The sequence below is a fragment of the Rhea pennata genome, chromosome 5 (genome assembly GCF_028389875.1).
Source record: "Rhea pennata isolate bPtePen1 chromosome 5, bPtePen1.pri, whole genome shotgun sequence".
NCBI classification, from domain to species: Eukaryota; Metazoa; Chordata; class Aves; order Rheiformes; family Rheidae; genus Rhea; species Rhea pennata.
Genome location: NC_084667.1, coordinates 34,258,954 through 34,284,762, shown reverse-complemented (window position 1 = coordinate 34,284,762; position 25,809 = coordinate 34,258,954). Strand labels below are relative to the sequence as shown.

The following is a 25,809-nucleotide window of genomic DNA, read 5'->3' as shown; positions in this document are numbered from 1 at the left end:
TTCCCAGCCCTTCTCAGAAGGTGTTAAATGCCTTTTTAGTTCCATATGCCCACTGCAGACAGTCCCTGGAGGGTTTTGAGGGAACTGTGCTCTTTATAGCAGGAGAGAATCAGAAAATTAAGCATCTCACCAAGACCAGAAGGGTTTTTTTGTATGATAATAATTCAAGTCTACTCACTTCCCACTACTGTAAACTAATAAGAAATCCAACTCAGCTGAAGAGAGTGGGAAAGTACAGATCTTGTTCCTTTGCTTTATTCAGCTGTGGGAAACTTGGTTTTGCCCTACAGTTAAAAGCAGGCTCTTCAGCACACTTAACAGTGACCTCTTTAGAAGGGACTAGTATCATTTCTTTAAATGCCCCTGCACTAAAATAGTTCTGCTTCCTAAACATGAATATGTTTAGCAGTTCCAGGCATTCTGAGATTCTGCATACCACTTTTTTTTTTCTTAACTGGCAACATTTATTTAACCAGCAATTAAAATAAGGAGGCCCAGCCGCCCCAGTGATTCTTCCCAGAGGGTCTTAGATGTTTATGAAACACAATGAAAACAATAAAGTGGATAAAATCATGCTATTCCATCAAGTTCTTGGCAAGATTTCCCAACCAAGAATAAATTGCCATAGTACATTACAGTCAACAGATTACACAATGGTTTACAAGGTCACCAATAATAAGGGGTCACACGCTCCTTAAAAAGCTATAGTGTACGTTAAAAATCACTTGCTTAAAGGGAAACTGCAGTGCTTATTTGTTAGCTCCTTGAAGCCGATAGTGGCAGAGCACATACACAGGACAGGAAAGGACAGAAAGTGCCTCTCCTTCCCAGTGCTATGAACCACAGTGACTCTACTGAACAAGCTGGCTAGTGGTGTTTATCACTCTGAAGACAGCAGAAGAAAGCCAAACCAAGCAGGATTCCCTGATTTCTGCATATGACAGGGAAACACATGCTATATACTTTCAGAAGATTGACAACATCCATGCCCCAGTGAGGCCTCACACCACCTACCCTATCATCCTTACCCAAGAAGTTCTGCTCCCCGACTCCTCCATACTTTGAGAGGCATCTGGCTCCATCACATAAGCAAGATGGCAATTTGCTTTCAGTCTAACCATTCTTAATAATGCATAGATTACAGCTACTTTTTAAAGGTGTTTAGCTATATACTTACACAACTTGATAAAGTAATCATAATCATTTAAACATGCTGCAGTTTTCCTTTAAATAACTAACCTCAAAGCAAGATGAAAATGAATGGTCATACATCTTATTCCTACCCCTCAACCTTCTAATAGATTTCTACCACCTCACCTGCATAACCTGATCATCAAAATGCAAGCTAACTTTTGACATTCCTAAACATTCTTAAAACAGACTTGCTTTTCTCATATTTGAGAGAATCTTGAGAAATCTGATTTTAAATCTGAGATATTTCTACTCCTGCTCTGTGTTAACTTACCCTTCCAGAATATAGAATACTTTTACCTACTGACTATATATTAGCCACACATAATTAAAGCATTATCCAGTCTTAAATGCAGGTCAATCTCTATTCAATTCATCCTGTTTTGGTTTATCAGAGATCGAACTATGACTATTTCATCCTTTATTTTCCAAATGTTTTGACCATATTGAGTGTTTTATACTGAATTACTCAGTATCTGGTTGAAGTTAAAACCTAAATTATTACACAGAATACACAGAATAAGACAGAAGAAAACCTTTCCCCAAAGTTAATGCAACAGTAAAACAAGGGTGGATAAAACATTACTGCTAACATTCTCTAATTACATTATGCATCTGGGTTTGTTCAGCCTGATTACTAAGATTCAAAGTATATTTGAGTGAAAATAAATGGAGTAAATATAAGGAGGTTCTCTAATACATAGCTGCTACGCTTTGATTGTGGTGACCTACTGCTCCTTAGTAAAAGCAAGCGCTTGGTACCAAGCCAAGAACAGTATGTCTGATTTTCTCACCAAGTGAACTGTTGAAGCAGCTCCCTTAGCTCTACAGCTAAATCTACCCTAGGATTCTAAAGTTTTCCGCTTGAGTCCAGGTGGCTCTTTTTTCCAATGTGCATGCAAACATTAGTCAACTGGAGTGATGCTGTGAGTGGGCACAGGAAGATAAAAGAAGTGCCACAGCTCTGCTTGTCTCTCCCAGTCAAAGCCCCAAGCCCGGAGGGCTGGCTACCCTGCCCGGGTCAGCTGGCCCGGTCCCACAGCGGCGGTCTCCTGGGCTCTGTCCCTCGAGGGTCCCTCAGTCCTCTCCCCCATGGCGCCAGAGGCGTCCCCCGAGTAACGGCGATGCGGAGCGGCACACAGCACCAGCCTAGGAGCTCCAGCCCCGCTCCCCCGCGCCCCCTCTGCCGGGGCGGGCAGGCAAGGACCCGCCGCCGGGGCCCCGCGGCCAGGGACGCCGGGAGCTGACGCTGCCGGGCGCGCCGCTCCGCAGCCGCAGCGTCTCCGGCCCGCCCCGCTCGGCTGCCGGGAGGCGGGCGGCGCTCGCGGTGCGGCGGGCTAGAGCTGGACCCAGCGTTCCCCCCAGTCCCGCGGCCGGGTCTCCGTAGGGAGCGCCGGGTCAGCGGCACGGCTCCCCAGATCTTACCGAGGCGCGCAGGAGTGAGCTGCCGCCGCCGGACGCCTGCAGCCCTGGTCCCGCAGCTTGGGCAGTTGCAGCTTTTTTGGAGAAGCTGGGAAGAGGGAGAGAAAGAAAAAGGGGGGGGGGGGGAGGGAGGGAAGGAGGAGGGAAGGGACTGAGTTCGAGGGAGAGAGAAGTATGCAAAGGCAGGAAGTGGAGACGGCCTCGGCCAGTGCGGGAGATTAATGGGAACCAGTCACCCGGCAGCCAACAAAGAAACCTGCTCCCCCAGCGCAGCGCCAGCCCGGGCCGCAGCCCCACCGCGGCCGGGCCGCGCGGGCACCGCTGCCGCCGGCCGCGCTCAGCCCCGGCGCCGCCAGCCTGCGCGCAGCCCCACGCCGGGGTCCTTCAGGGCGGGAGGGCGCGGAGCAGCCCCGGCCAGGCAGGGCTGCCGCTCTGCGGGGCAGATGCGGGCGCAGGGGGACGGGGAGGGGAGGGGAAGGCCACAGCCACTGTCTGAGCAGTCTTCCCCACTCCCACCCCACAAGCAGCTGAGCCGTATCGATTATTTTTTTATTTAAAAACTAACACTGCTCGACTCCCCTCTGAGTAAAGAAGCTTGATGGAGAGAAAGAAAAAAAGAAAGGAAGAAAGAGAGTTTCCTGCACACACAGACAGTGGGCCTGCACAGACAGATGGTTTCAATCATGGGGCCGGGATGCGTGAGCCCCCCCCCCCCAAGGGTGGCAGGCACGGGGTGCCAGCACTGCACCACTCCTGCACTGCATATTGGAGTTTTTCAAGTTCTACTGATAGTTTTTGAGTAACAGTATCTATGGAGAAAGGGGAGAGGAGAGGGAGGAAGAGCCATTTATATGAGCTTCATTCTGGCAGCTATAGTCAAATCCAGCCTGCAAAGATGGATCTTACTGATATCAATTTTTAATGATCTGCTCCCTGGTGACTACAATCCAAGTGGTCCAGCTTGGGAGTCCACAGCCCTCTGGTGTCAACAGCTAGGGACATGCCCCAGCCATGCTCCCTCTGATGGCCCTCTGCACACCAGCAGCCTGTGTCCCACACACCGTGGAAACATGGCAATGCAAACACCACAGGATGAAGAAGGTCACTGAATGGCTAAAGAGACAAAAGCTGCCACTCCCCTGAACACATACTCCACCACAGTGAGCACAAACAGCATCTTACAGGCCAGCTCCCTGGTACACCTTTCCACATACTTCTGCCACTTCAAACAGATGAGAACTCTGCACAAAGTACAAATATAATACAGTACATAATAAAGTACAAGTATAAATAATATTAAAAGCATACAAAAGAAGACTGTTAGGTACAGTCATAAGAGCTACAGAATACAAGGAATGCATCTAAATCTTGAAGTTTTATGTAAATATTTACAAAAAACATTCACAATGCGTTAGCAAATGATAATAGGAACAGAAGAAATACAAAGAGTGTCATATATACTTCCTACCTGGAAATAAAAATACCAACATTAAGCATTTACTGAATTTTAAGCATGTGCTTACTTTCCTTCCATTGACTGAAATTGAACCTAAACGGTGCTTAAACAAACACTTACGAGCTGCCCCTCACAAGGATACTTTCCTTAATCCAGATCCAAGCACTCAAGGAAGAGCTGTCCTTGATTTTCCCCAGCTCATAAACAAAGTAAGATACACTGTCTGAGATATTCTGATTTGTCATCCCACATGACAAGGAAACCTGGTGTAAATGTCTGGCATTTCACAAATCTTCATTATGTTTCAAATAATGAATGTAAAGGAAGTAAGAGTAACTCTCATCTGGATTTTAACGTGAACGTGTGTTTCAATGCAAAAGCTATTTCAGCTGTCAGCCTTCTTAGGGCATATGTATTTACTCAGCTGCAAAAGGTGTATTGTGTCACTGAACATCAAAAAATGGTGGGAGTTTAAATCTGAACATACAAGGAATAATTTACCCCCTGAACAACAAGTTACTGCTACAAATACCTGGAAGGAACATAAAATGAATACAATTTTCTTTCCCAGTCAGGAAAATGACATAGGAGGCCTCTTGCTGCCTACAAATGCAGCAGGACACCAATCCTATCCACCTCACTAGTACACCACCACCACCAAAGAAGGATGCTCAAAGATGCTCAACCATTAATTAAGTAGGATTTTTCTATTTTGACTACTTCATCATCATGCAAAAGAAATGACTCAAACATACTGTTTTTATCAAATACTTCCCCCCCCCCCATTTACATGAGATTCAGTCCCCCCCAAAAGTCAAGCACTTCAGCAACCAGCTAAATTTTTCACTGAGTGGAAGATATGATCTGAAGTAAGGCCTGTATTTAAACACTGAATTGGGGCCTTCAACGTATTTTATGAACTAACAACCTGCAAACAGCTTGCTTATTGCAGGAGATGGCTGCTGCTCTAATTAAGCAAATGAAGATGATAATAAAATGTAAACTAGAGAAGGATTATTTTTCTTGCTTACCAGACAGATTACAACTAGCAAAGCTCCATAAACAAGAACGAAAGAATTGAAAAATCAGAGCCAAAATGCCTACTTATCAACTGTACTTAGCACAGGATTTAAAAATAAATAGTTTCTGAGCCTATTTTGTCCTTACTATGATCTCAGTGTAAGCAAGGTTAGAAAAGCTATAGAGTGGCTCTAATTTACATTTAGCCACAATTGCTTTACAAGCCTGTTTGGTAGCTCAGAACAGTGACTGAAGTCTCATATGTTGAAGAGTTGATGAAGGCCTCAAACACACGCCTCTACCCTGCTCAAAAACCCTCCTAGACTAGAGTGGTTTCAATGGAACAAATTTGCTTACTTGGCAAATGTTGTTTGCAATAGTGTCTCAAAGGCCAAAATACTTTGCGTTTTCTCTCTACTAATCAAAACTAAAGGACTTCCCTTTGAGAACACATGCAAAAACAGACAAAGTTTCCAAATGACCTGAACTGGCTGGTGACTCCTCTGTTAGCAATCCCTGTTTCACTCATACATCTCTCATTAGATACTGTAATTATTATTTTGTGCCTGGTAAATTAAAGAATGAGAATACCTTTCCATTAGACACGCCATCAGAAGAGAGTGTAAAATACCTTCGAAATGGTGGCACCACTGTCATACTCCAGCATAGCACCAGTATGACCCAGCATTAGGTCTTTCAGGGGTCTGTATGCTGAGATATAAACCCTTACGGCATGCTGAAACCAATCACCAGACAAGGCTGCCAAGATATCTGCGCCATGTTTATATCTCATGTCAAGCCTGAAATGGCAAATTTTGACTTTTCTGTGCTGTGTTTCTGGTTTCAGCCAGGCTGTGAGAACTACCTAATATCACCTTGGTGCTTCAACAGTCTCACAAGCTTAGCTTCCCTAACCACTGCCAGTAATTTAAAGGAAAGCATTTTCAACTCCCCTCCCCCACCCCGAGGACAGTTGCTGCTTTACCTCACGGCACGGCACGGCACGGCACGGCACGGCACGGCACGGCACGGCGCAGAGCCCGACCCACCGCGAGGCGCCGCTCAATAGCGCCGCAGCAGCGTCCCCTAACGGCTGCGCCCGTTAACGGCTGCCCCAGCCGGGTGCGGCGGGTGGAAGGGAGGGAGGGGCAGGGCCGCGGCGCGTGCGCATTGTGACGCGGGCCGCGCGGGGATGGAGCGCGCGCGCGCGGCGCGGACGGCGGGGCTGGCGCGGGCCGTGCTGGAGCGCGCGCGGCGGCGGCGCGCGGGGCGCGCGCGGGACCCGACCGCGGCTCCGGTCAGTGCGGCGGCGGCGGCGGCGGGAGCGGGCCGGGACGCGGGACGCGGGACGCGCTGCCCGCCGGGGCCGGGGGTGCACGGGGCGGCTTCCTCCCGGAAGCGGCCTCCCGCACGAGCGGGTGCTCCGCTGTGTGCCCCCGCCGCCTCGCGCTGCTGCCGTAGTGCGCAGCTGGGCTCGTTTGCGTGAGTTAAAATAACCGAAAATGCAGAACCTCGGAACTTCCCGCCGTTTGCAAGCCGTAGCGCCGCGTTGTGACTTCAAGCGTTTGGTTGCAGGAGGAGGACTCGGAGCGGCTGAGCGCCGCGTTTGCCGCGGCGGCGGCGTTCCTGAGCGAGGCGGCGAGGCAGTGCGAGGTGAGGGCTTGGAGCCGGCCGCGGGCCGCGGGGGGCCCGTTTGCGCAGGTGCGCAGCGCCGTGCCGGAGCCCGCCCTGCCGCGGGGCACCGCCGGGGCTCCCGCGCCTCCACTCCGCCGGCGGAGGGTTAAGGGAAGCGTGAACCCCGGCAAAGTAGAAATAATTCTGCTTGCTTTTTGTCATTCATGTTCTCTCCGGATTTAAGGTTAACCTCCCCCTTTTACATCTGCCATGGCTCAGTCTCACATTTCTTTTATCACTTTAAGCAATTCTTTTTTTTTTTTTTTTGATTTCGGATGTTTCTCCTGGATAAAGAGGATCGGCAATAGTACGTCTTTGTTTGTGATAAGCAGAAATTGAGAGGTGAGACGCACAGAACCACAGCTCCGCTCTTTCCACGCTGGAACGCGCTCGCTGTGAAAGTGCAGTTTTGCAGCCACACGTGAGCTCTGGCCATGGATAGCAGTAGCCTTCTGGGGACACTGGAACGGGGAACTGGTCTCTGGCAGCTCCTCCCTCAGAGCAAAACCCTGCAGCGGGATGCTTGGATTAAAATCTCTAAAAACTCTGTAACAATTTACACCACCTATGCCCTTGGGGTCTGCTGTCATTATGCAGCAGGAAGCGTGTTATCTGCAGAGTTAATAACGGAGGCTAGGTCTTCAGTTAAATTAGAGAAAACAGTAGCTCTACGTGTACTGGATGATTATCTCTTAAGTAACACCTTGATTATTTCAAGGTGCTACCTAAACAGTAACTAGTTAATCCTAAAACAATTTCAGTAGAACAGTTTTACACAAGATTAAATGTCCTCTTATGTCCGTATGTCCTCTGCGACATAAGAGGAGTCTCTAAACCTTGTTGTATTTCTGTTGAGAGTCCGTAATAGAGGTGCACGACTTCCAAATTTTTGCCTCAGCCTAGATGGTACTCCTTCCAGCATCATCTTTACAGAAGAAGAGTTATAAAGGGATGGGGGGAATCCTTTGACTCATAAGTGCTTAGATAGTTTACAAAGGTAAATAGAAATCTACAGCAGAGCATAATCCTTCAGGCACTCGATTGCCACTGAAGGCAACTGGTTGATCATTTAAGTTACGTGGTTTAGGCTGAGTTCTTTAGGATCACTTAGGAACCAAAGCTTATCCGCGTTTCTTACAAAAAGGTGCTTTGGATATTGATGCAATAATCTGACATTTGATTATTTCTGTGCTGTGTGACACGATGTGAAGAACCCAGCTCCTCCCCTGTGACCCGCTGACGCTCTCTGAGGTGTTTCCCAGTAGCTCACAGCACCTGAGGTGTTTCGGGGCGTGAGGACACGGCGAGCCACAGTACACACAGCCAAGTTGGTTGACACACGCATAACCTCAAGGACTAAAGTGGAGCAATAGATTTGGAAGTGAGAATTGCTGCCAGCGTTCTTGACAATCAGACAGAAGGAAAATACACCCGAAGTGGAATAGGGGTCTGGGAGCGTCCTGGTCCCTCTGGTCGGAAAGGTGACCCTGCGGAGGGTTGGGTGGCGACAGCCGAGGGCAGCAGAGCGGGGCTCCAGCGTTTCGTTTGCCGTGGGCAGGAGAGAAGGGAGCCCGGAAAGGACTTTGTGCAGTGCAGTGCAGTCCGCAATGGCACTGTGCTACTGCTGCCAGCCTTGAGGCGCTTTAGCTTCCCCGCAGCTGGTTTTTCAGCATTGACACACTCTCTGCTTGTGGAGTGCTGCTTTTGCCTGTGAGGAACCCATCTTCACTGGCCAAGCTGCAAAGCGCTTCGCTTGCCGCCGAGGGCCTAGCTCGCCTGTGCGTCCTGTGGGGGCCGCCAGGCTGTGCCTTCCCCCGCCCGCGTCGCCTGAAGGGCCTGAGCAGGCAGACGTGTCCGCAGCGGTCCTTTCGGTTTTGCTCCAGACAAGACAGCAGTCGCTGTCTGATGTTTCCGTGAACTAAATTCTGACATGTCGGAGGCCCCGTGTGTTGTGCAGGCGGACAGGCATCTAAAACCAGGGCTGACGGCACGGTGTCCTGTGGACATCAGGGCATATTTTTATTCCAGTGTCCCCAGAAGGCTACTGATATCCATGAGCCAGGAGACTGATACAAAAGGTCAGTAGCTGCACAGTTCCCCCTTTAGCTGTGGATCTGGAGTTGTCATGAGGATGGTTGGGATGTTTCTCTACCTAATATTCTCCTTTCCATTTGCTGTCCAGAAGTACTATAGCTTGGTGCCAGCCTGTAGATGCAAAGAGCATGAAATCAAACATATCTGCAGATACCACAGCAGGCAAGGAGATGAAAAAGTGTTGGAGGCTGCACAAGAAGAGGTAAGTGCTGTCTTCCCTGCCCCCAGTGATTATTCTTTCCTTTTCCGTGGGGCAGTTTAGTCCATCTAAAGTCTGTGATACTTGCTTACACAAATTTACCTTTAGACAGAAGGAGTCTGACATCAGATACACGAAAGTCTGGAGCGACGTGAGCCTTTCAGTCAGTGGAGGGGGCACAGTAAACTCCTAGTGGCACCAATCAGTGTCCTTTCAGCCCTCCTGCAGAGGGGAAGAGTTTCACAGGCTTAAAGCAGCCCTTCTTTCAAGGGCTGATTATACCGTTTGTGTGGTATGGTCAGAAAACAGTATCTTTCTCTTTCCAGAAAAATGCAGCCTCTGTAGTGTCCAGTCAACCTAAAACTTGTCAACAACTTGTAAGTTTATAATTTGATTTTAAATTTTAAATTGAGGCATTTTCTTATCATTTTGTATCAAACTGTAGTTGAAAACTTATGATCAAGCATGGAGATTTTGTGATGGCACGGAAGATATTACAGAGATGTAATTGATACAATCACAATCTTAGGGTATAGATGAGCAGTAGGATTTGCATATAGAGACTTACACAGTTATAAACCAGATCATAACAGTCTGGCACATAATTAACTAAATCTACTTTATATTTTGGATCGGTACAGAATATCAAGCAGAGGAAATGATCTTTAGGCTCCCTTTGATTTGCATCGACAGCAATAATCCTGTTGTCCTCCTGCCTCGCCTCATCTGTGTTCCTCGCAGACCTCCTGTGCTAAAGAAAGGCATGCCGCAAGGGCGTGTGGCGGTTAGCTAGCCGGTTGTGCTTGGCCCTGATACAGTCTCTTTGAAGACTCCTTTCTTCAAAGGAGAGGAAAACCTTTCTGTTTTTCATAGGCTAACAACTCCGTGCATCAATTTTAGGAGCATCTAAGCCACAAAAGATGAGAAACACGGAATCTGTACCACCATACAAATTAATATGAGTACCTTGTTGCATGGATGCTTTCCAGGATTGTATTCGAAAGTGTTTATTTTGACAAGTTTCAGTTTTGTGAGTCAGGTTACAGCATGCTGGTTATCACCATTGATAAAAATATTAGATGCAAGACTGCATATGGTACTTGCTATTTTTCTATGGGATAGGAACATTTTTACAATTACTGCCATGCTGCCTGAATATTTTGAAAAATCTTAATAGGTTTGTACAGCAGTTGAAATGTAATTTTTCTAACAAAATTCAAAATGTCTATTTTGCGGGGAAAATTAAGATCACTAATCAGTAATGAAACCCTTACTTTTTCCTTAAAGACCAGGAAGGCTTCCAAAGACATCTACATTGAAGTTTCTCCTGGCACCTATTCTGTCACAGCAACCTCAGAGGACATGGTAAAACAAACCCACGTGGTCAATGTCAGTGCAGGACAAAGTGTTGATTTAACTTTTGTTCTATGATGTTTGTTGTTTCTTAGCAATCACTGGAATAAAATACTAGGCTTTTAATGCATATGATGAACTACGCATATCTTCTCCTCTTTTAGCACTTTAACAGTATTCTCTACTTTGGATCTGCATTTTTATGGCTTGTATATTTGTTTTATACTTAATGCAAACATGTATATTATATACAGCCCACTTTGTACACTGATTTTATAAATATTTTTACAATGTATGCCTTAATTCCAATTATGTGACTGTATAATTCCAATTAAAGATGCAATCAGTGGAGTAAAGCACAATTTTGTCTTTGTGATGACAGCTTCTTTTGTATTATCCTCAGAGAGGAAATCTGTGTCATGTTCTTGAACACAGAGAGCAAAATCCCTGCAGTATGAATACAGATGTGCATGAGCTTCTGTGGATTGACACTAATTTTAGCGCAGCTAAGAATCTGGCTCACAAAATACCACATATCTCTACTTCAGTTATTCTGATAAAGAAGGAAAGTGCTAATGAACTGCACTATCTGGGACTGCGATTCAAGAAGGTGCTTAAATATTTGACAAATGTTCAGTATAGACATGTCCTACCTCTTAGGCAGGCTCTTGCCTAGACTAAATATTAGTTACCTGCCCTTTTTCTGTAGGAGGTAAGGTACCCTGAGTTGCCTTGTGTTTCCTGCAGAGGAAAGTGCTACTGAGCAACTGCATGCTCCAACTTACCTGAGTTAATATGCTTTAAAAACACAAGCAGTCCCACTAATGAGACTCACTAGATGCTTATATCTCCTTAAGAAACGGACTGCACAGTTAGAATAAGTCACATGATCAGTACATCTATAATCTTAGCTACTGTTACTAAGATTTCAGTTAACTTTTTGACAGGGATATAAAATTCAGTGGCTTGCATTCTGACTCTGAGCATTTTGTTGTTTGTATCCACAGTAGCATGTCCTTTACTCTCTTGTTACTTTTCTCTTTTGTTTTTATTTAATCTTGCAAGAAATACTTTCTGCTATCAGCTTGTACTGTTGCTCTATTCCTTCTGGCTTCCTACAAAATGAAATTACTATGCTGCATTCCTCTGGCTGACTCCAGAGGACTACAAACAAATTGGAGAGTTATTAGACTCTTGCTTTGCATCTGTTTAAGCTTTCAGTACTAGTAGTTGTTTACCCAATCTTTCCAGAACTGTAAAGAGTTCAGGTCCAAATAATTAGGAATTTAATGCAACACTAGCCAACCTCTAGAGTTAATAATGAGGATGCTGAAGTCCCATGTGGATGGAAAGTTTCTCTGCTATTAAAATGGCAGTTATCCACAAAGCTATTCTAGAGAGAGAGCTGCCTACAGAGAGAGCACTTAAATCATAGACCTTTAGTTGCCTGAGTAAAAGTTGCACGCAGTCTGCCTAAAATTTCAACTCCTGAACCTCATCAGCTGTACAGTCATTAGATTCTTGTTGATCATGTCTCTCTCCGCTTTGTTGCAAGTGAGCTCTTGGCAGTTTTTTTCTTTTCCTGTCTGTCCTTTCCTGACAAGGTCTGTAGCCTCACGTTTGTCCTCTCCTGTGCATTTGCCTCTGTCTTGCTCTCGCATATCTTTGTTTTCTTGATGCTGCAAAACCTTCCTGGAGGACAGCAAACAAATCTTTCAGAAGTCTAGTCTAAAAAAAAAAAAAGTTCACCTGCCTCGTATGGTTTTATGGTTTTAATAATGACATAATTTCCGTACTACTACGAAATCTTCTACTGAAATACAAATACGTTACACTAAGACCATAGGGTTTTCAGAAGCTGTTAGGCTTTGACTAAACTTTGCCCCCTGTGAAAGTTAGCGGGAGTTTTCTGTTGACTGCAGTGGGAGGACATCAGCCAAGTGAAAAGCCTGTTCTCCATCCTCGCTTGTTTGTTACCAGTCTTGTGTTGCGTATTTCCAAGAGATAATCAAGTTGTCAGGGATGCTCTCTGTGTTACAAGACAGAACTTCAGCTACCTCAAGGGCGAGCTAGGTAACTTTCAGATACTTTCACTCCTGTTAAATGGCCTTTAGCTTTTGTTAAGGTATGTCCTCTTACTGTATGGACATGTTGTGTCCGTGATTTATCCTGCAGGTCTGGGCTAGAACGAAGACACTCTGGTTTCTTTTTAGTTGTGCCGAAAGGCAAAGCATGTCACTTCTGTGCACAGATACGACACCTGTTAACATACAGGATGTCTGTCTGGAGTTTCAAACTGACATAAAAATTGCATGTTCCTAGAAAAAATGGACCAGTTACAAAAGCATATAACGTGCATATATGTTGATCATTTAAACAATACAATAGGAGACATACAATTAATAAGTTTGTAGGTCTCTGCTTAAAATTAACATGTATAATTGTGAGTAGAGCGTATATTCCAGTATATTCTGTGTTCATTAAGTCACGCTGTTAGCAGGTTGATCTTTTCCTGAAGAAAATCATGCAAATTTAGCAAGCTCAAAGTTTTACTCTCTAGTCAACTCACAGTAGCAAGAAAATGAAGGTACAGAGGCACTAATACATGATTTACGATGTATAGTTCGTGGTACCTATGGTGTTCTTGTGCAGAGCAGTGTTTCCCTGTTCAGTTTGCCATTGTCTTTCATGTTCCTCCTCTTCCTGCCAGCTTTTTCCTTCCTTTGTTCAGTGGATGCTTTTGCTCAGTCTTCATGTTCTAATTGATTCTTTTCCAGGTTTTTCTAAAACAGGAGGGGCCTGATGGCTGAAAGAAAGCAAGCCTTGAAATGAGGGTGTCGGTGATACGGTTTGTTCATTCTGTATCCTCTAACTTTAAAGTAACAATCCTGTGTTTGCCTACAGCTTGTCAGGGAGGAAGAGAAGATACTCAGTAAAAACTGTTCACTAAAAATAGGTATTTTTATCTTTCAGAAATAAAGGCTGTGACTATCAGCGCTTGACTAACAGAGCCCAGAACCTTTCCAGACTGCATCTAGGAGCTACTGCACATCATAAGTTATCTTCTCTTGTGTTTTATTGCTGCTGAAAGTCAGAGCTGTCCATTTTCAGGGCCACTTATATAGGAGTCCCCACTTCCCACTAGGCTTAACTGGGCTGATGTCAATGGGCATTTGGCTGGTTTCTTAAGGTACAGTTTTTGTCAAACACTCGCACAGATGGGTTTTATATGATTGTTTTTGTTCTGTGGTAGTAGTAGAGGAGTTCCCTCCCCATCACAAATTTGGAGGATGGCTTTAGCAGGCAATTGACTTGGGGCAATGTATTTTTCCAGCTACGCCCCAAACAGTTAACAAGAATATTTTTTCCATTCAGACAAATGAAACGCTTAAGTAAATACAGTATTAATACAGATTACCTTACCGTCGAGGATGGCTTGAAATCCTGGTGGGTTAAGATTTCCTTCATTGCAAGTTGCCCTCGGGGAGGCTGCTTGAGGATTTCAAACATCGCACTTTGATTTGCTGGGGTAATGCAGGACCTGTCCACAGCAGCGACGGCTTTGGGTCCCGGCTCACCCTTTGCATGTGAGCTGCTGTGAGTGCTGATTCCTGGAGGGAGTGAAATTGTATACATCTAAGACTTATGAAGAATAAAACCTGAACTGCAGTTGAGAAATATTCATTTAAGGAGAGAAGAAAATGCACTTTAAGCTTGAAAGGAGGTTCCCCCCCCCCCGCCCCTGATTGATTTGTTCTGCATGGACTAGCTCTGAAAATTGATAAAGAAGTTAGCCTCATAAAAAGCAGGGGAAGAGGATAGAGAAGGAACTCAAGAGTGGCATATCTGTGCTCCCAGAGGTGATTCGTTGTTGTGGTAGTTTTCCATTGGATGAGCTACCAAAAGAAGAGCTAGCATGCAGGAGAAGTGTTGGGGAGAGGAATGTATTGCATCAGAGGCTGATACGCAAGTTTGTAATTTCTATAGCAGTTAACTACAGGCTAAGCGACTGCTCAGCTGAAGGGGGCACCAGAGCACACTGGTTATCTCCCTCTGGTTGCTTCTTCCCTGTGAGCGAGTGAGTTTGTTCGTTCAAAGGTACCTGAACTGCTGGGATGGGACTTGTGGTGGCTCCTTTTCCAGTATTTCCACTTTGGTCTCGCAGAATCCTTTAGCTTGGGCTTCTCAAGAAGACTGGAGTCCGTGTTAACAGCACTGTCCATCACAGTGCTCTTGGTGGGGAACAGCTCCAGATTACGCTCTGAGTCAGGAGAGAGGGAAGATGCAGCAGCTGCTGCTGCTGCTCCTTGTTTTGGATTTTCCAGGTCTAGAAGGTGTGAAGGGGGTTTGCTGCTGGGCTCTGCCTCTTCTTTTTCTCTCTGAAGGACCAAAGACTGGGAAGGAAGAGGCCACCAGCCATCAGTATGGGGATGGCAGCAGCAGATGCATCTTGCATGTACTGATGAGCAGCGTATACCATTGCAGTGATAGTGAAAATGTGGCCAGCAGAGTGAGCAGGGCAAGCCGTGGTTAGTGAGGCTATCTACAGTACAAAGAGGAACTGGGACTGTTACAGGACTGCAGGAAAAAATACAAGAGTTAGTGTTAGGATTTTCTCTGGGCTTTAATCTGCTGGTGAAGGGCATGTGGATCATCTCTACGGTCCTCTCCCACAGGCTAGGAGGGATCCACAGAGCCACACCTAGTGGGAGTTTCACTTTCTTGCTGTTCCAGAACTGGACCATAATTTCTTCATCTTCTGAGACTGTTGAGAGAGAAGGTAAGCAGCCTTAAGCAGCTGGTCTGCCTGTGGCGCACACACACACACACACACACACACACACACTTTTGAGTCAACTATCCCCTCACTCTGCAACACCTCGTCGCAATGTCATCAAAGGTGGCGTGGCAGCTAGGACACTCAGCGCAACGACAGCATCTTTCCTCTCGATTTTTCATCAAATGAGCAAGTAAATGCTGACTGAGTAATTTTTGTTGTTGCTGCCAAAGTTAACAGTGCCGCTCAGAGAACATTTTAACAGTATTTTGATAAGTCAGTGGAGCCTGACTGTCAAGCATGGGAAAATGAACGAGCTGTTGAAATCGCATGCTTGGGTGATAAAATCTCCCTGGGGTGAATCATTAAGTAAAACGAGCTTTCCAGCACACGGGATGCCTCCTGAGAGCTGCTGCATTCAGATCCCTCGGGAAAAGGCAGTTGTCCTTCACACAGCAGACAGGAAATAACCATCACTGGGGACGGAAGATGACATTTCTATAGGTGCAGGCTTCCTTAGGGGTAAGCTAACGAGGTTACATGCAGGGGTCTATTAGCAAGTCACATTAGCTCCTGGAAGCTTTAAACACCAAACTATCAACTGTTCACTGGTGCTCCAGCACCACCACTGTTTTTATTCTGACCATTTCACTCATGTTCCTGGGCAAGGCAAGCAAGAACAGGTCAGCATCTTCCTTACCTCGTAAGGGATCCCGCGTCTCAATGCCTGTGAGGACAGTTCCTGGGCCGTACCTCACCATGTCTGGTTCCCAGGGGGCCAGCACTTTATCTCCAGGGAGTATGGAGTGCTTCATACCATTCATATATTCCAGAATATCATCCTTGCTTGTTTTTTGCACACAAACCGGACACTTTCTTTGTGCCACGAGTGGTCTGGCAAACTCTACCAGGAACATTCCTCTTTCACTCTGTTACCAGGAACAAAATAAGAGCTTCTCTGAAAAACACTTCATTAGCAAACCATTCTGTGGCTTTTTAGGCTGGGTCAGAGCACCCAGCAAGCCTAAACATTAACTAAAGAGTGTGTGATATTAGTCCTGAATCAAGGCGGCTGGAGAGTGCCCTGGGATGCTCACGGGGTAGCAGATGGAGCATACTTAAAAGCAGACTTACAGATTGACTACAGCCAGGATCTGTACTTTCTTCCCCCAATGAAATGCTACCAAATGAGTACGACTGGATTTTGCAAACCCACTGTGTGCGCCACATAACAAGGGACACTGAACCTGTTCAAATCTGTTCTTTAGTCAAGCCCGAGTCCTTCCTCCTTACATGTTAACTCCCTGCTTTTCTGAGGAATTGAAATCGAGGCCTGCCAAGAGGCTTTCCGTCAACAAAGAAATGAAGCACTGCCTTGTTCTCGAGAAAGAATGGGCTTTCTTCTGTTAAGTTTGAAGTGCTAACAAACTAGTGAATTAACGTTTTCACTAACATCTCTGAAAAGACCCCGTGCCATTGGTCTGTAGCTGCCTCGAGCTGGAAGTGTATACATAACACACGTAGGCTTTTCCTGTGCTATTGATGGTAATGTGTCTATGCACAACAGAAGCTGGTACACTGCTCACAACAACATCAGCACTGGCTGAATCTGGCTGAGCGCCCCGCACCAACCAAAGCAGACGGCCTCTCCTCGCGAGGCGCGCGGCAACACGGCTCTCACCAGGAACCGACGGTTTGAGGACGCTCACAGGTTATGTTCAAGAGGGGCAAAAGGCAAGCTTCCCCGAAACAAAGAACTGGGGGCAATAACCTTGGGTTTAAAAGCAAAGATCTCCCAGCTGAGCTCAGGAGATGTGGAGGGGAGCAGCAGTGCACGCAACGCTGAAAGCCCACTTTGAGTTAGAGTAACACAGTGGACAAAGAATCCCAGCAAGGAGCACAACAGTCACGATAGCCCTGCCTGATGAAAGAGCTTTATGAAGTCTCTAAACTAGAGATAACAACATTCTTGGTGCCTCTTCAAGGAGAGAGATTTAGCAGCCCCTCTGGCACGAACAGCTGCTGCTCTTTGCACACGGGTGGGCAGGCCCCCAGCTCCCACTCAAGCTCACGAGCCCCGGCACGAGCCCCCTAACTCACAGAAATGCAGTCAGAAAGGAGGCTGAGCAGAGCAGGGAGCTGATCACCACCACCACAGCAGCGTGGGTGGCTGTGCTGCTCAGCTCTAACAGGCTCGCCCAGCACGCCGTTAAGCAGCGGGTGAGGACAGCTTGGACTCAGGCACATTAGGAGCCCCTTTATGGGGTTTTTAATGCACTGCATCAACATAACCATGACTAGAGGCTGCCCTTGCAATCTCTTCTCTAATTCATGCAGCAGCTGAACCCCTTGTGACGTGTGAGGAGCTTCTGATAGCTCCTGTGACTGCTGGTGGACTATGTCCACCACACTCGGTCTTTTCTAGCACTCAGAGACGCAGTCAGGGGAACCACGCAGTCACAGTGAATTCCACCCAGCTCTTCTGACAGAGCTCAGCGCGTGACCCACCTCGTTCCTCCAATGAATAGATCTGCCTCCCACTACGGACACTGTATTCCAGAAACCAACATGACCCCCCAGAGCAACAGTCACTCACCTCTAGCTCCTCTTTTACTGTACCATGGTAATAAAATCCGTCGTGTTCCCCTCGCACCAGAACAGGGCCGTTACTAGCTAAAGCAGCTGATCTCATTGAAACGCTTGGCCTCTTGCACGCTACAGGAGAGGAACGGAGGCAGCAGCTAATCCATTGGCACCTTAAATAAAAGAAAATGGGTCAGCACTGAGAGAAAAGAACTTTTATAGGTCGGCTGAAGACATCTTACAATCTTTGAGAACCGGAACATTGTGCCTGATTTTGTATCATTCCCACAGGCCACAGCGAGTAGAAAGAAAGAGAAAAAAATCTAATGATGCAGGGGGGAACTCCGTGATCTTGAGAAAGATCCACCCATGTCTGTTTTTGCAAACCTCTTAGGCTTGGGGTCTAGCAGACATGTGCTAGGAAGATGCTGGGATCCCGGGCTAGCATAACCTACACTAGCTGCTTTGCAATTTATATGGCAAATCTTAAGAGCAGGAGAGAGAAAGGACATGTCTGCAGCACAGAGCACAGCTTAGATGCACCCGAATATTGTAGTTGATGGTTTATCACAGGGCATTTAATGCAGGGAACATCAGTAGAAAAGTGAAAAATAAAGCTGCTGGTTGATGACAGGTTCAGGTTCAAAACAAAAAAAATCCCTGGCACAAAGCACTGGAACCATTTCACAGAAGATGACTGCTAATACAAGATGCTGTTATTTATCTAAATAGTACAGAGGTGTATTTCTTTGATAGCAGGATTACTTCAGGCTTTGCTTTTCGTGATCTCCAAGTTAGCAAATCATTTTAGTCAATACCATCTAAATAATTGCTGAGGAGGAGGCAGGAAATAGCGGTCAGGTTTTATAAATCTGACGTTCCAGTATGTTTTATCCTATTAGATGCCATGAAAAGGAACAAATCACAGATCCATATGAGAACTTAATTTTACCTCCAGGGGATGAGGGGCTTAGTGATCCAGGCAGGATGCACTACCAAAGAGTTCCTGCAGCAGGGGCTTGCGGCAGATATGACACTGCAGCACAAGAATTTGTCCAGAGCTGTCATCGCACTGCAGTACTTGTGATTTGTAGGCAGAAATCCTTTTGAACGAGCCATTCCTGCAAGAGCAGCTACCTGCAAAACTAAATCACGATTTGGTGGTACTTGAGAAGAACACAGACAGTACACTGGCATTTTCCAGCACAAGCAAATGCTTTCCATTGTACCTCAGGGCTCAACAACTTTTATTAATTGATCAGTGTTGGTGAAAAGTAAGAATGCAAAACATCCAGACTGGAATTTTTTTCAGATGAACCCATATCAACGTCAGTGATCTTCAGGCTCTCAACCCCTTACATGGTAAAGTGACAAAAACACGTGAAGAAACTAGAAATGCTATGAAAATCTCCAGAAAAACAATATCCTGCCTCCAACTTCTGTTTCCTTCTGTAACATTCAGCCCTCCTTACCCCTGTGCTCTCCCTAAAAGCTTCTTTCTACACTGTCCCAGCCAAACCTTCCCTATTTTACAAGCTATTGCAAAAACTGCAGCTGGAGTTGACATAATTGAGTAAATGTGACTGTTTTTGAATGTAAAGTTAGATTACAGTTGCCTGTTACTTGTGTTATTTAGAGTGATGTATTAAGAAGAAATATTTTAATCTTCAGGCTGTCCTGTCATGTTTTATAACAGCAAGATTATGGCTTGCCATCAGAAAGAAAGAGATGCTCAGATTTGACAAGTGGTAACTATTCAGAGCCTGTCACAGTGAGGTTCATGATGTGATGTTATCTCTGGTAATTTGAAAAAATTTAGTAGACAAAGTTCCACCCTATTTTTTTTATATTGCTTAGAGATGTTTAGTATGCTTACAGTAAAATTTGAAAAGGAAACTCAATGAGATATAAAACTGAAGTGCCTAATTTACTTTCAAAAAATACAGCTTAAGCTTTCATCAGTAATGCTTTCCAAAGACATGCAAGTGTCAATTCATTTAAGCCCATTTGCAAGCCTTTTCAGTGCTGTAACTGCTGAGAACCAGGTCCCCTTATTTGCCTATAAAACGGCAGTGGCAAAAGTAATCTGTAACGCTTTATGAGATTTTTCTGGATAGCTCCAAGCACTTAAACACAGAGGTATTTTGAACTTACCAGCTATTGATAATGCTAAATCTGGTCACTTTGGATGTAGTCCAGATGCAGATGTCTTGCCCTTTTGCCTGTTTAATTGAAGAAACCACTTGCTGCTGCTGTTCTCTGGTTACTAAGGAGGTTGCCATAGTCCTCACTAACAGGAACTGACGTGTTGATCCTAACGGTTGACAATGAGGGAATACAACTATAGAGGTGACCATTGGTCTACCACTTATCTATACAAATTCGAGCTCCCCCCCACAATTCTATTGATCCAGCTATTCCATTAAAGTCTGCCAGGGGCAGAGAATGGATTAGGAGAGGATATAGTGTCCTCTAGCATTTTTCTTTTTTCTTTTTCTTTCCTTTTTTCTTTTTTATGTATTTTTTTTTTTTATGGCCAAAATAACATTATAAGAAACTCTGTGATAAAAAAAAAAAAAAAAAAAAAAAAACAGATGTTACAAATATATTTGTTTATAAAGTGGACAGAAGGGTTGAAGCTGAGACAAGCTGGGGTCAAATCACCTCACAAACTTCCCCTTTTCATAGTAACAGGAAAAAATCCAGAAATTCTCCCCTTTTTCTTCAAAGCGAGTGTCAAAAAATGCCAAAAGTCATAGTCATGCAGGAATTTTCCTGTTAATCTCTGCTGTGATCTGTAAGCCTCCTTTCCTCCTTAATAAATCCTAGAATTTTCTTCTTGTGTGTGTGTGTGTGTGTGTGTGTGTGTGTGTGTGAAGAGACTAATTGCATTTTGTAGGCATTTTTCAAATCACTTCTATAAAAGCAACAGAACAGAGAAGATGACTGGCTGCATTCTGCTACCCACCTATTAACCACTCTCATGCTGTCAGCTGCATTTTTCTTATTATCAATAAAACAAAGCCCTTAAATACAGCAAATGTTTATAACACTTTGCAAGTCAGAGCTAAATTCTTAACCATTTCACTTAATTCTGCTCTAGATTACTTGGCTGAAACTGTCAGTAGGCAACAGAAAGAAACAGATTAGAGAGAAAAAAGACCACCGCAGTCCTCAACCATTATCAGTGAAAATGATGAAGAATTTCCATTGCAGAAAATAATTTTTTAAGACCTGCTCTTGCCAACCCTCTTCACACTGTATTGTGTGAGCAGTCCTGGAACTTCTAAGGGTACTGAAGAGCTAAGGAAGAATCCAGTTTTCAACAGAAATTTAGACAAGCCAACAGATTTTAAACGAATAAAAGTATCGGTTAATAATAAAAAAAAAAGATAGAATTGCACTTGCAAGACACTATGCTCTTCCTAAGCTTGTAACCATGCTTTGGAGAATTGCTCTCCTCCCCCCTCCCCAAATCGATTTATCCTTTCTGTTTGTTTCTAACAACACTGCTAGGGACTTTTTAAAAGTCCTCCTTGTTTTATAGCAAAAACACTGGCAATTAGAACAAAAATCTTCAAGAAAGTGCATGCAGGAGGTAACCGCTAACATCACTGAAAACGAAGAGCCCAGTTCCACCAGAGGAAAAATTCTATTTTATTTAAAAACATGTATGGTGTGACGGTATATAGTTACTTTCCTTGTATAGGTATGCCTTTTTGGTTTGGTAACAATTGTAGACATTTTCCAATTTACATGAATTAACTTTAGCCACTCAGATGTCATTTCCTCAGTTGCCTTTTTTATAACTGTATATGTGAAATTAAAGCTCTTTTATTCAGGTTAAATACTGATGTGTGATACGATCTGCTCCTAAAATGCACCAAGGACATGCATGCCATTAATAACATAGTGGCTATTAGTTTCCTGGCCAGGATAACTTTTGCTTGGTTTGGAAGAATTTAGATAGTCTTCAAAAACTGGTTTTGTTTGTTAGTCGCTTTGGGTGCTTGGCTTGGTTCCGTGATCCTCTTTTCTGGCACCGCAGATTCACTGTACAGAACAGACTGCAGGTGACTAATGTATTTTATCGCAGCACGGAGCGTCTCTACTTTACTGAGCCGTTTCTCTAAGTATTCCTCAGGTAGGTGATGCCTCAGTTTGGCATATCCTTCATTAACACATTTAACTCTCTGTCTTTCCCTTTCATTCCTCTTCCTGATGAAAGCTGGCCCGTAGGAGTACTCGCTTCTGGTGTAATTGGAGCGGGGCAGTTGATAGGGAAAGGTGCAGGACTCACTGTAGAAGCTTTCCGTGATGAGATGCTCTGACATGAAAGGAAGGAATGACAGATCTTCAGAGCAAGTGACCTGGTTTGCTGCTTCTGGGTACACATGAAATGTAACCACAGGGTCTGCACAGAAAGACCTCGTCAGCTGTATGTGCTGAGTGTCACTACAGATGGACAACTTGTCCATGAAGTTACAGTAGCTTTTGCCATCCATCAGGTTCTGCATTTAATCTGGAGATGTGTAATTGCGTAAGTTTAACAACTGATATTGAACAGTAAACAAAACAAAACAAAACCCCCCCTCAGCTGGGCTTAGCAACACTTGGCATTATTGGCATCTTCCAGGACAGACTTCTAATGCATTTGCAACATTTTGGAATGATGTTGCAAGATCATTACATAGAGCAGACCATGTTCCATTTGAACACACAGGAGGGTGCAAACCAATAACACATAAAAATTCACTATAGATTTTAAGAAAATAAAGCCATCAAAGCCTCCCTTGACACAGCAAAGTCTCCCTTGACCTCAGATTTAGAAAGGGGAACTTCCTTTATACTTCCCACACAGATCTTGCTTGCTCAGATTCCACCAAAACTTGTACCTCAGAAAAAAAAAGATGCTCTAACATCTGAGATGTTCTCTGTACCTTCTCCTGCCTCCAAAAAATTAAACCAAAAAATCCAGTAAGAGACTTCCTACTCTTACTAAAAGCCTTCCACAGCACAGCACACTACTTTTTTTTCTCTATTCATTTGACGTCTCGCTCATTGTCTATAGTAGATGGAAAGCTTTTGCAGGGAAGGATCTCAACCTGAATTTTATGCCTGTCAAGTACTATGCCCAGGCTAAAGCATGAATTCTTGCTAAACCTTATATTTCCCTGGGTCCCCACATTCCTGCACTTACCTGTATATTAAACACATGTACAGAATACTAAATATGACACTATTGATGTGATTACAAGAAGATCCATTTATTAGCTGATATTAAAAGCAAAAGAAACCCCACCACATCCTGATCACATTCATCCAGTTATAAACTATTTTACTAAGGAGAAGGGATTCTACACAGTGCTTAGAGCATTGCTAAAAACCTGTAAATCAGTGGCCCACTAAAAACACATACCGTCTCTTCAGAGCAACATAGCAGGTGTAACTACTTAAATCACACATATTTACTACAAAGATAACTTATCAGCATCTCATAGGAAGCTATATTACAGGCCTTCCCAACAGCATTATGTAACAGCTAAATCTCAGCATTCTGTAATGATGTTTTTGTTACCTAATAGCTACTTAAAAATACATGTAGAATAGCTAATGTTAACTTAAAGAAAAAAAAATATATATATATATAGTGTGATTCATCCTCCCTGATGGGGAGCAATACATGCCTACACAAAATCCAGCCAGACATGCTCTTGCATACCATTCACTTTCTCATCTACACATTACTCTGTAAAAACACCTACATTACACCCTCTGTAATGGAAAAGCCACCTGAACATTAAGTAACTAAAAAGACAGATTCCTCTACTTAAAAGAACATGAACAAAGCTTCGAATGTTCAGACCAGAGCTCCACAACACAAATGGGATTCCCTTAATCCTCCATAATGACGTGGAGAGATTTTAACCATATCTCTCACTTTTAATAGGGAAAGAACTGCCATTCTTTGTGGGCCTATCCTCATACCCTATTCCTTCAAAATATGTCCGTACCCAGTGTCATCCATTTTTCTAATGCAATGGATCTCAATACAGAAATCCTGCGAGTTTTCATTTATAGCATGCTGTTATACAAGAGTAACACACATCTTAAAAACTGACGCTTCTTTCCCTTTACTAGTATCATGTTGGGGTTCTCTTTTTATTTTCTACTGTAACTTGATGTAAAGACATCATCACAGAATGAAGTCTGCTATATAGCAAAAACATCTTTAAAACAAAAGTATTTTTAATACAACAAACCCCCCCCCCAAAAGGGATACTTGCAGCATTGATTGCTTAGCTCCGAGACTTCCGTGGGACAACAGCATTCCACAAAATCTGCCACCTTACTGTCTGCACAGAGTGCTAGAATTCAACTGCTAGAATTGTCTTCCTATTAGACTGCAGACTCACCAATCTTCAGATGAAAGTAAAATCTAAGGAAACAAGACATGCTATTTTAAGATTGATGAATAATATCTGAATAATGTTAAGGAAAGAAGAGAAGTTAATATTTTCCATTTTTCATACATCATATTTAATCAAATAATAGGTCATACTAAACATAAGTCATTAAAAAGCTACGGAAGCACTTGTATTGAATAGCTGATAAAAGTGATTTACAGAAACAATATTCAGTGAAGACCTATTGCTAGATGCAGCAATATGCAAGCCTCTTACCTGAATTATGTAGCTTGTTCCGCTGAGTCGATGATTACTGTAATTTATAGTCAATTGACAACATGCAAAGTAGCTTACAGTTAGATCTGCTCATTTCTGGTTTGGCTTTTCCACCCACATCATACCTATAATGGCAACAAATCCTGGCAGTGAGGACTAGAAATTCTTAAACTCTATTGAGCACAACTGGATTACCTCAGAAAGTAATCAGGAATGCATTTTGTGCACTTCCTGTTTGCATCCTCTTGCAGTTTGCTGAAGCAGTACTTCCATTTATTGGAATTCTGTACTTCAATGTCTAAATATATCAATCAGAATTTGATTAAGGATTTACCGTTACATTGAACACACAAATCAACATTTGAATGAGAGTATGGATTAAACTGATATTAGATTTTATGACAGTGTCATAAGATCTAATTGAACTACTTTGAAGTTCTGCGTTCGTAGTCCAAACCTTAGTATTGTGCCTTAGTCTTATCCCTTACTCCTCCTTTTTCACATCATTGGGGAGAAGAAACTACTCCCTTCAGTGTTAGAAGGGAAGAGGTTCATTCCTGATCGTTTCAGAGTGTGCTGTACTGCCCTTTGTGACTAGTTTCTAGGCACAAACCAGGAACTGGAAGGACTCAGCTGATTTGCAGCACCTTTCTCTACAGCTACTGATACTTGTACCAGTACAAGTAAATGAGTTTGATACTAGTACCCACACCACATTTTAGCTGGAATGTCAGTGCATAAGCAAAAACATTTTCATAGCCTCTATTTTAAATACAGAAAGTCAGCATTTATTTAGAAGGAATTTGGAATGGATTTATCTCCAAAATAAAGATGGAGACATGCAGTCAACTTAATATCCTCAAATATAATCTTCACTATGCCCACTTTAATTTGGGAGGAATTTCTCTTAATCTTAAGGAGTATAAAACTTTCTCCTAGGCTTCTAATAAAAGTTTTTACAGATATCTACAAGGAAGAAAAAATGAGAACAGGGAGCAAACAGCAGCAAGATACATGTTTTAAAACTTTGCTTATACTTAGAATCAACATTTGGGGCAACCAGTCTTTATAGCAGCTCTATATATTCATCACTATCTACTCATACAGGGCATAGGACACCAAACTAAAGAAAGTTGAACATCTAGTAGAACTGGTAGACAGGTATACCTACAACAGAGAACTTGTATTCTTTTTCTCTAGAGCATTCTAGGTGCATCACAGTCATAACTGATTCTTGACTCATCAGGTTGGATGTTGAATACAGTAATTGAGCCCATAACTGGATTTCTTGTCCTGTCAATTCACTTTCTACTGATTTTTATTTAAAGGAAGACTCTTGTGCCCTCGCCAATTAAAG

General features: G+C 43.9%; 4 protein-coding genes across 4 annotated transcripts in view; 1 reads left to right on the top strand and 3 right to left on the bottom strand.

Moving 5' to 3' along the window:
* DENND2B (DENN domain containing 2B) overlaps window positions 1–2,703 on the bottom strand; it is a 184,770-nt gene extending 182,067 nt beyond the window's left edge. The window contains exon 1 of the mRNA XM_062576287.1: window positions 2,617–2,703. The gene's annotated coding sequence lies outside the window, so the exon portion shown is untranslated. The remainder of the gene's footprint in view (window positions 1–2,616) is intronic.
* Window positions 2,704–6,281: 3,578 nt separating this feature from the next.
* Window positions 6,282–10,771, top strand: AKIP1 (A-kinase interacting protein 1). Its single transcript, XM_062576786.1, has 5 exons — window positions 6,282–6,386; window positions 6,665–6,742; window positions 8,946–9,059; window positions 9,383–9,433; window positions 10,344–10,771. Exons 1-5 carry the CDS (start codon window positions 6,282–6,284, stop codon window positions 10,485–10,487), a joined length of 492 nt encoding a protein of 163 aa, XP_062432770.1. The 3' UTR covers window positions 10,488–10,771.
* Window positions 10,772–11,882: 1,111 nt separating this feature from the next.
* Window positions 11,883–18,888, bottom strand: C5H11orf16 (chromosome 5 C11orf16 homolog). Its single transcript, XM_062577350.1, is given in 8 exon segments — window positions 11,883–11,973; window positions 12,009–12,065; window positions 12,067–12,101; window positions 13,833–14,020; window positions 14,512–15,174; window positions 15,887–16,115; window positions 17,783–17,942; window positions 18,722–18,888. Coding segments are annotated over 8 exon segments (1,590 nt in total).
* A 2,525-nt stretch (window positions 18,889–21,413) lies between these two features.
* ASCL3 (achaete-scute family bHLH transcription factor 3) lies at window positions 21,414–23,346 on the bottom strand. The gene has a single exon (XM_062577140.1). The coding sequence runs from the start codon at window positions 22,284–22,286 to the stop codon at window positions 21,732–21,734; it is 555 nt and encodes a 184-aa protein (XP_062433124.1). The 5' UTR covers window positions 22,287–23,346; the 3' UTR covers window positions 21,414–21,731.
* Window positions 23,347–25,809: the final 2,463 nt, after the last annotated feature.

What these genes read in the sequence shown, in the direction of transcription:
- AKIP1 (XM_062576786.1), top strand. Translation starts at nt 6,282, where the DNA reads ATGGAGCGCGCGCGCGCGGCGCGGACGGCGGGGCTGGCGCGGGCCGTG. An exon ending in GGGACCCGACCGCGGCTCCG is followed by an intron (nt 6,387 to 6,664) that starts GTCAGTGCGGCG and finishes GTTTGGTTGCAG; the next exon opens with GAGGAGGACTCGGAGCGGCT. An exon ending in AGGCGGCGAGGCAGTGCGAG is followed by an intron (nt 6,743 to 8,945) that starts GTGAGGGCTTGG and finishes TTTGCTGTCCAG; the next exon opens with AAGTACTATAGCTTGGTGCC.
- ASCL3 (XM_062577140.1), bottom strand. Translation starts at nt 22,286, where the DNA reads ATGCAGAACCTGATGGATGGCAAAAGCTACTGTAACTTCATGGACAAG.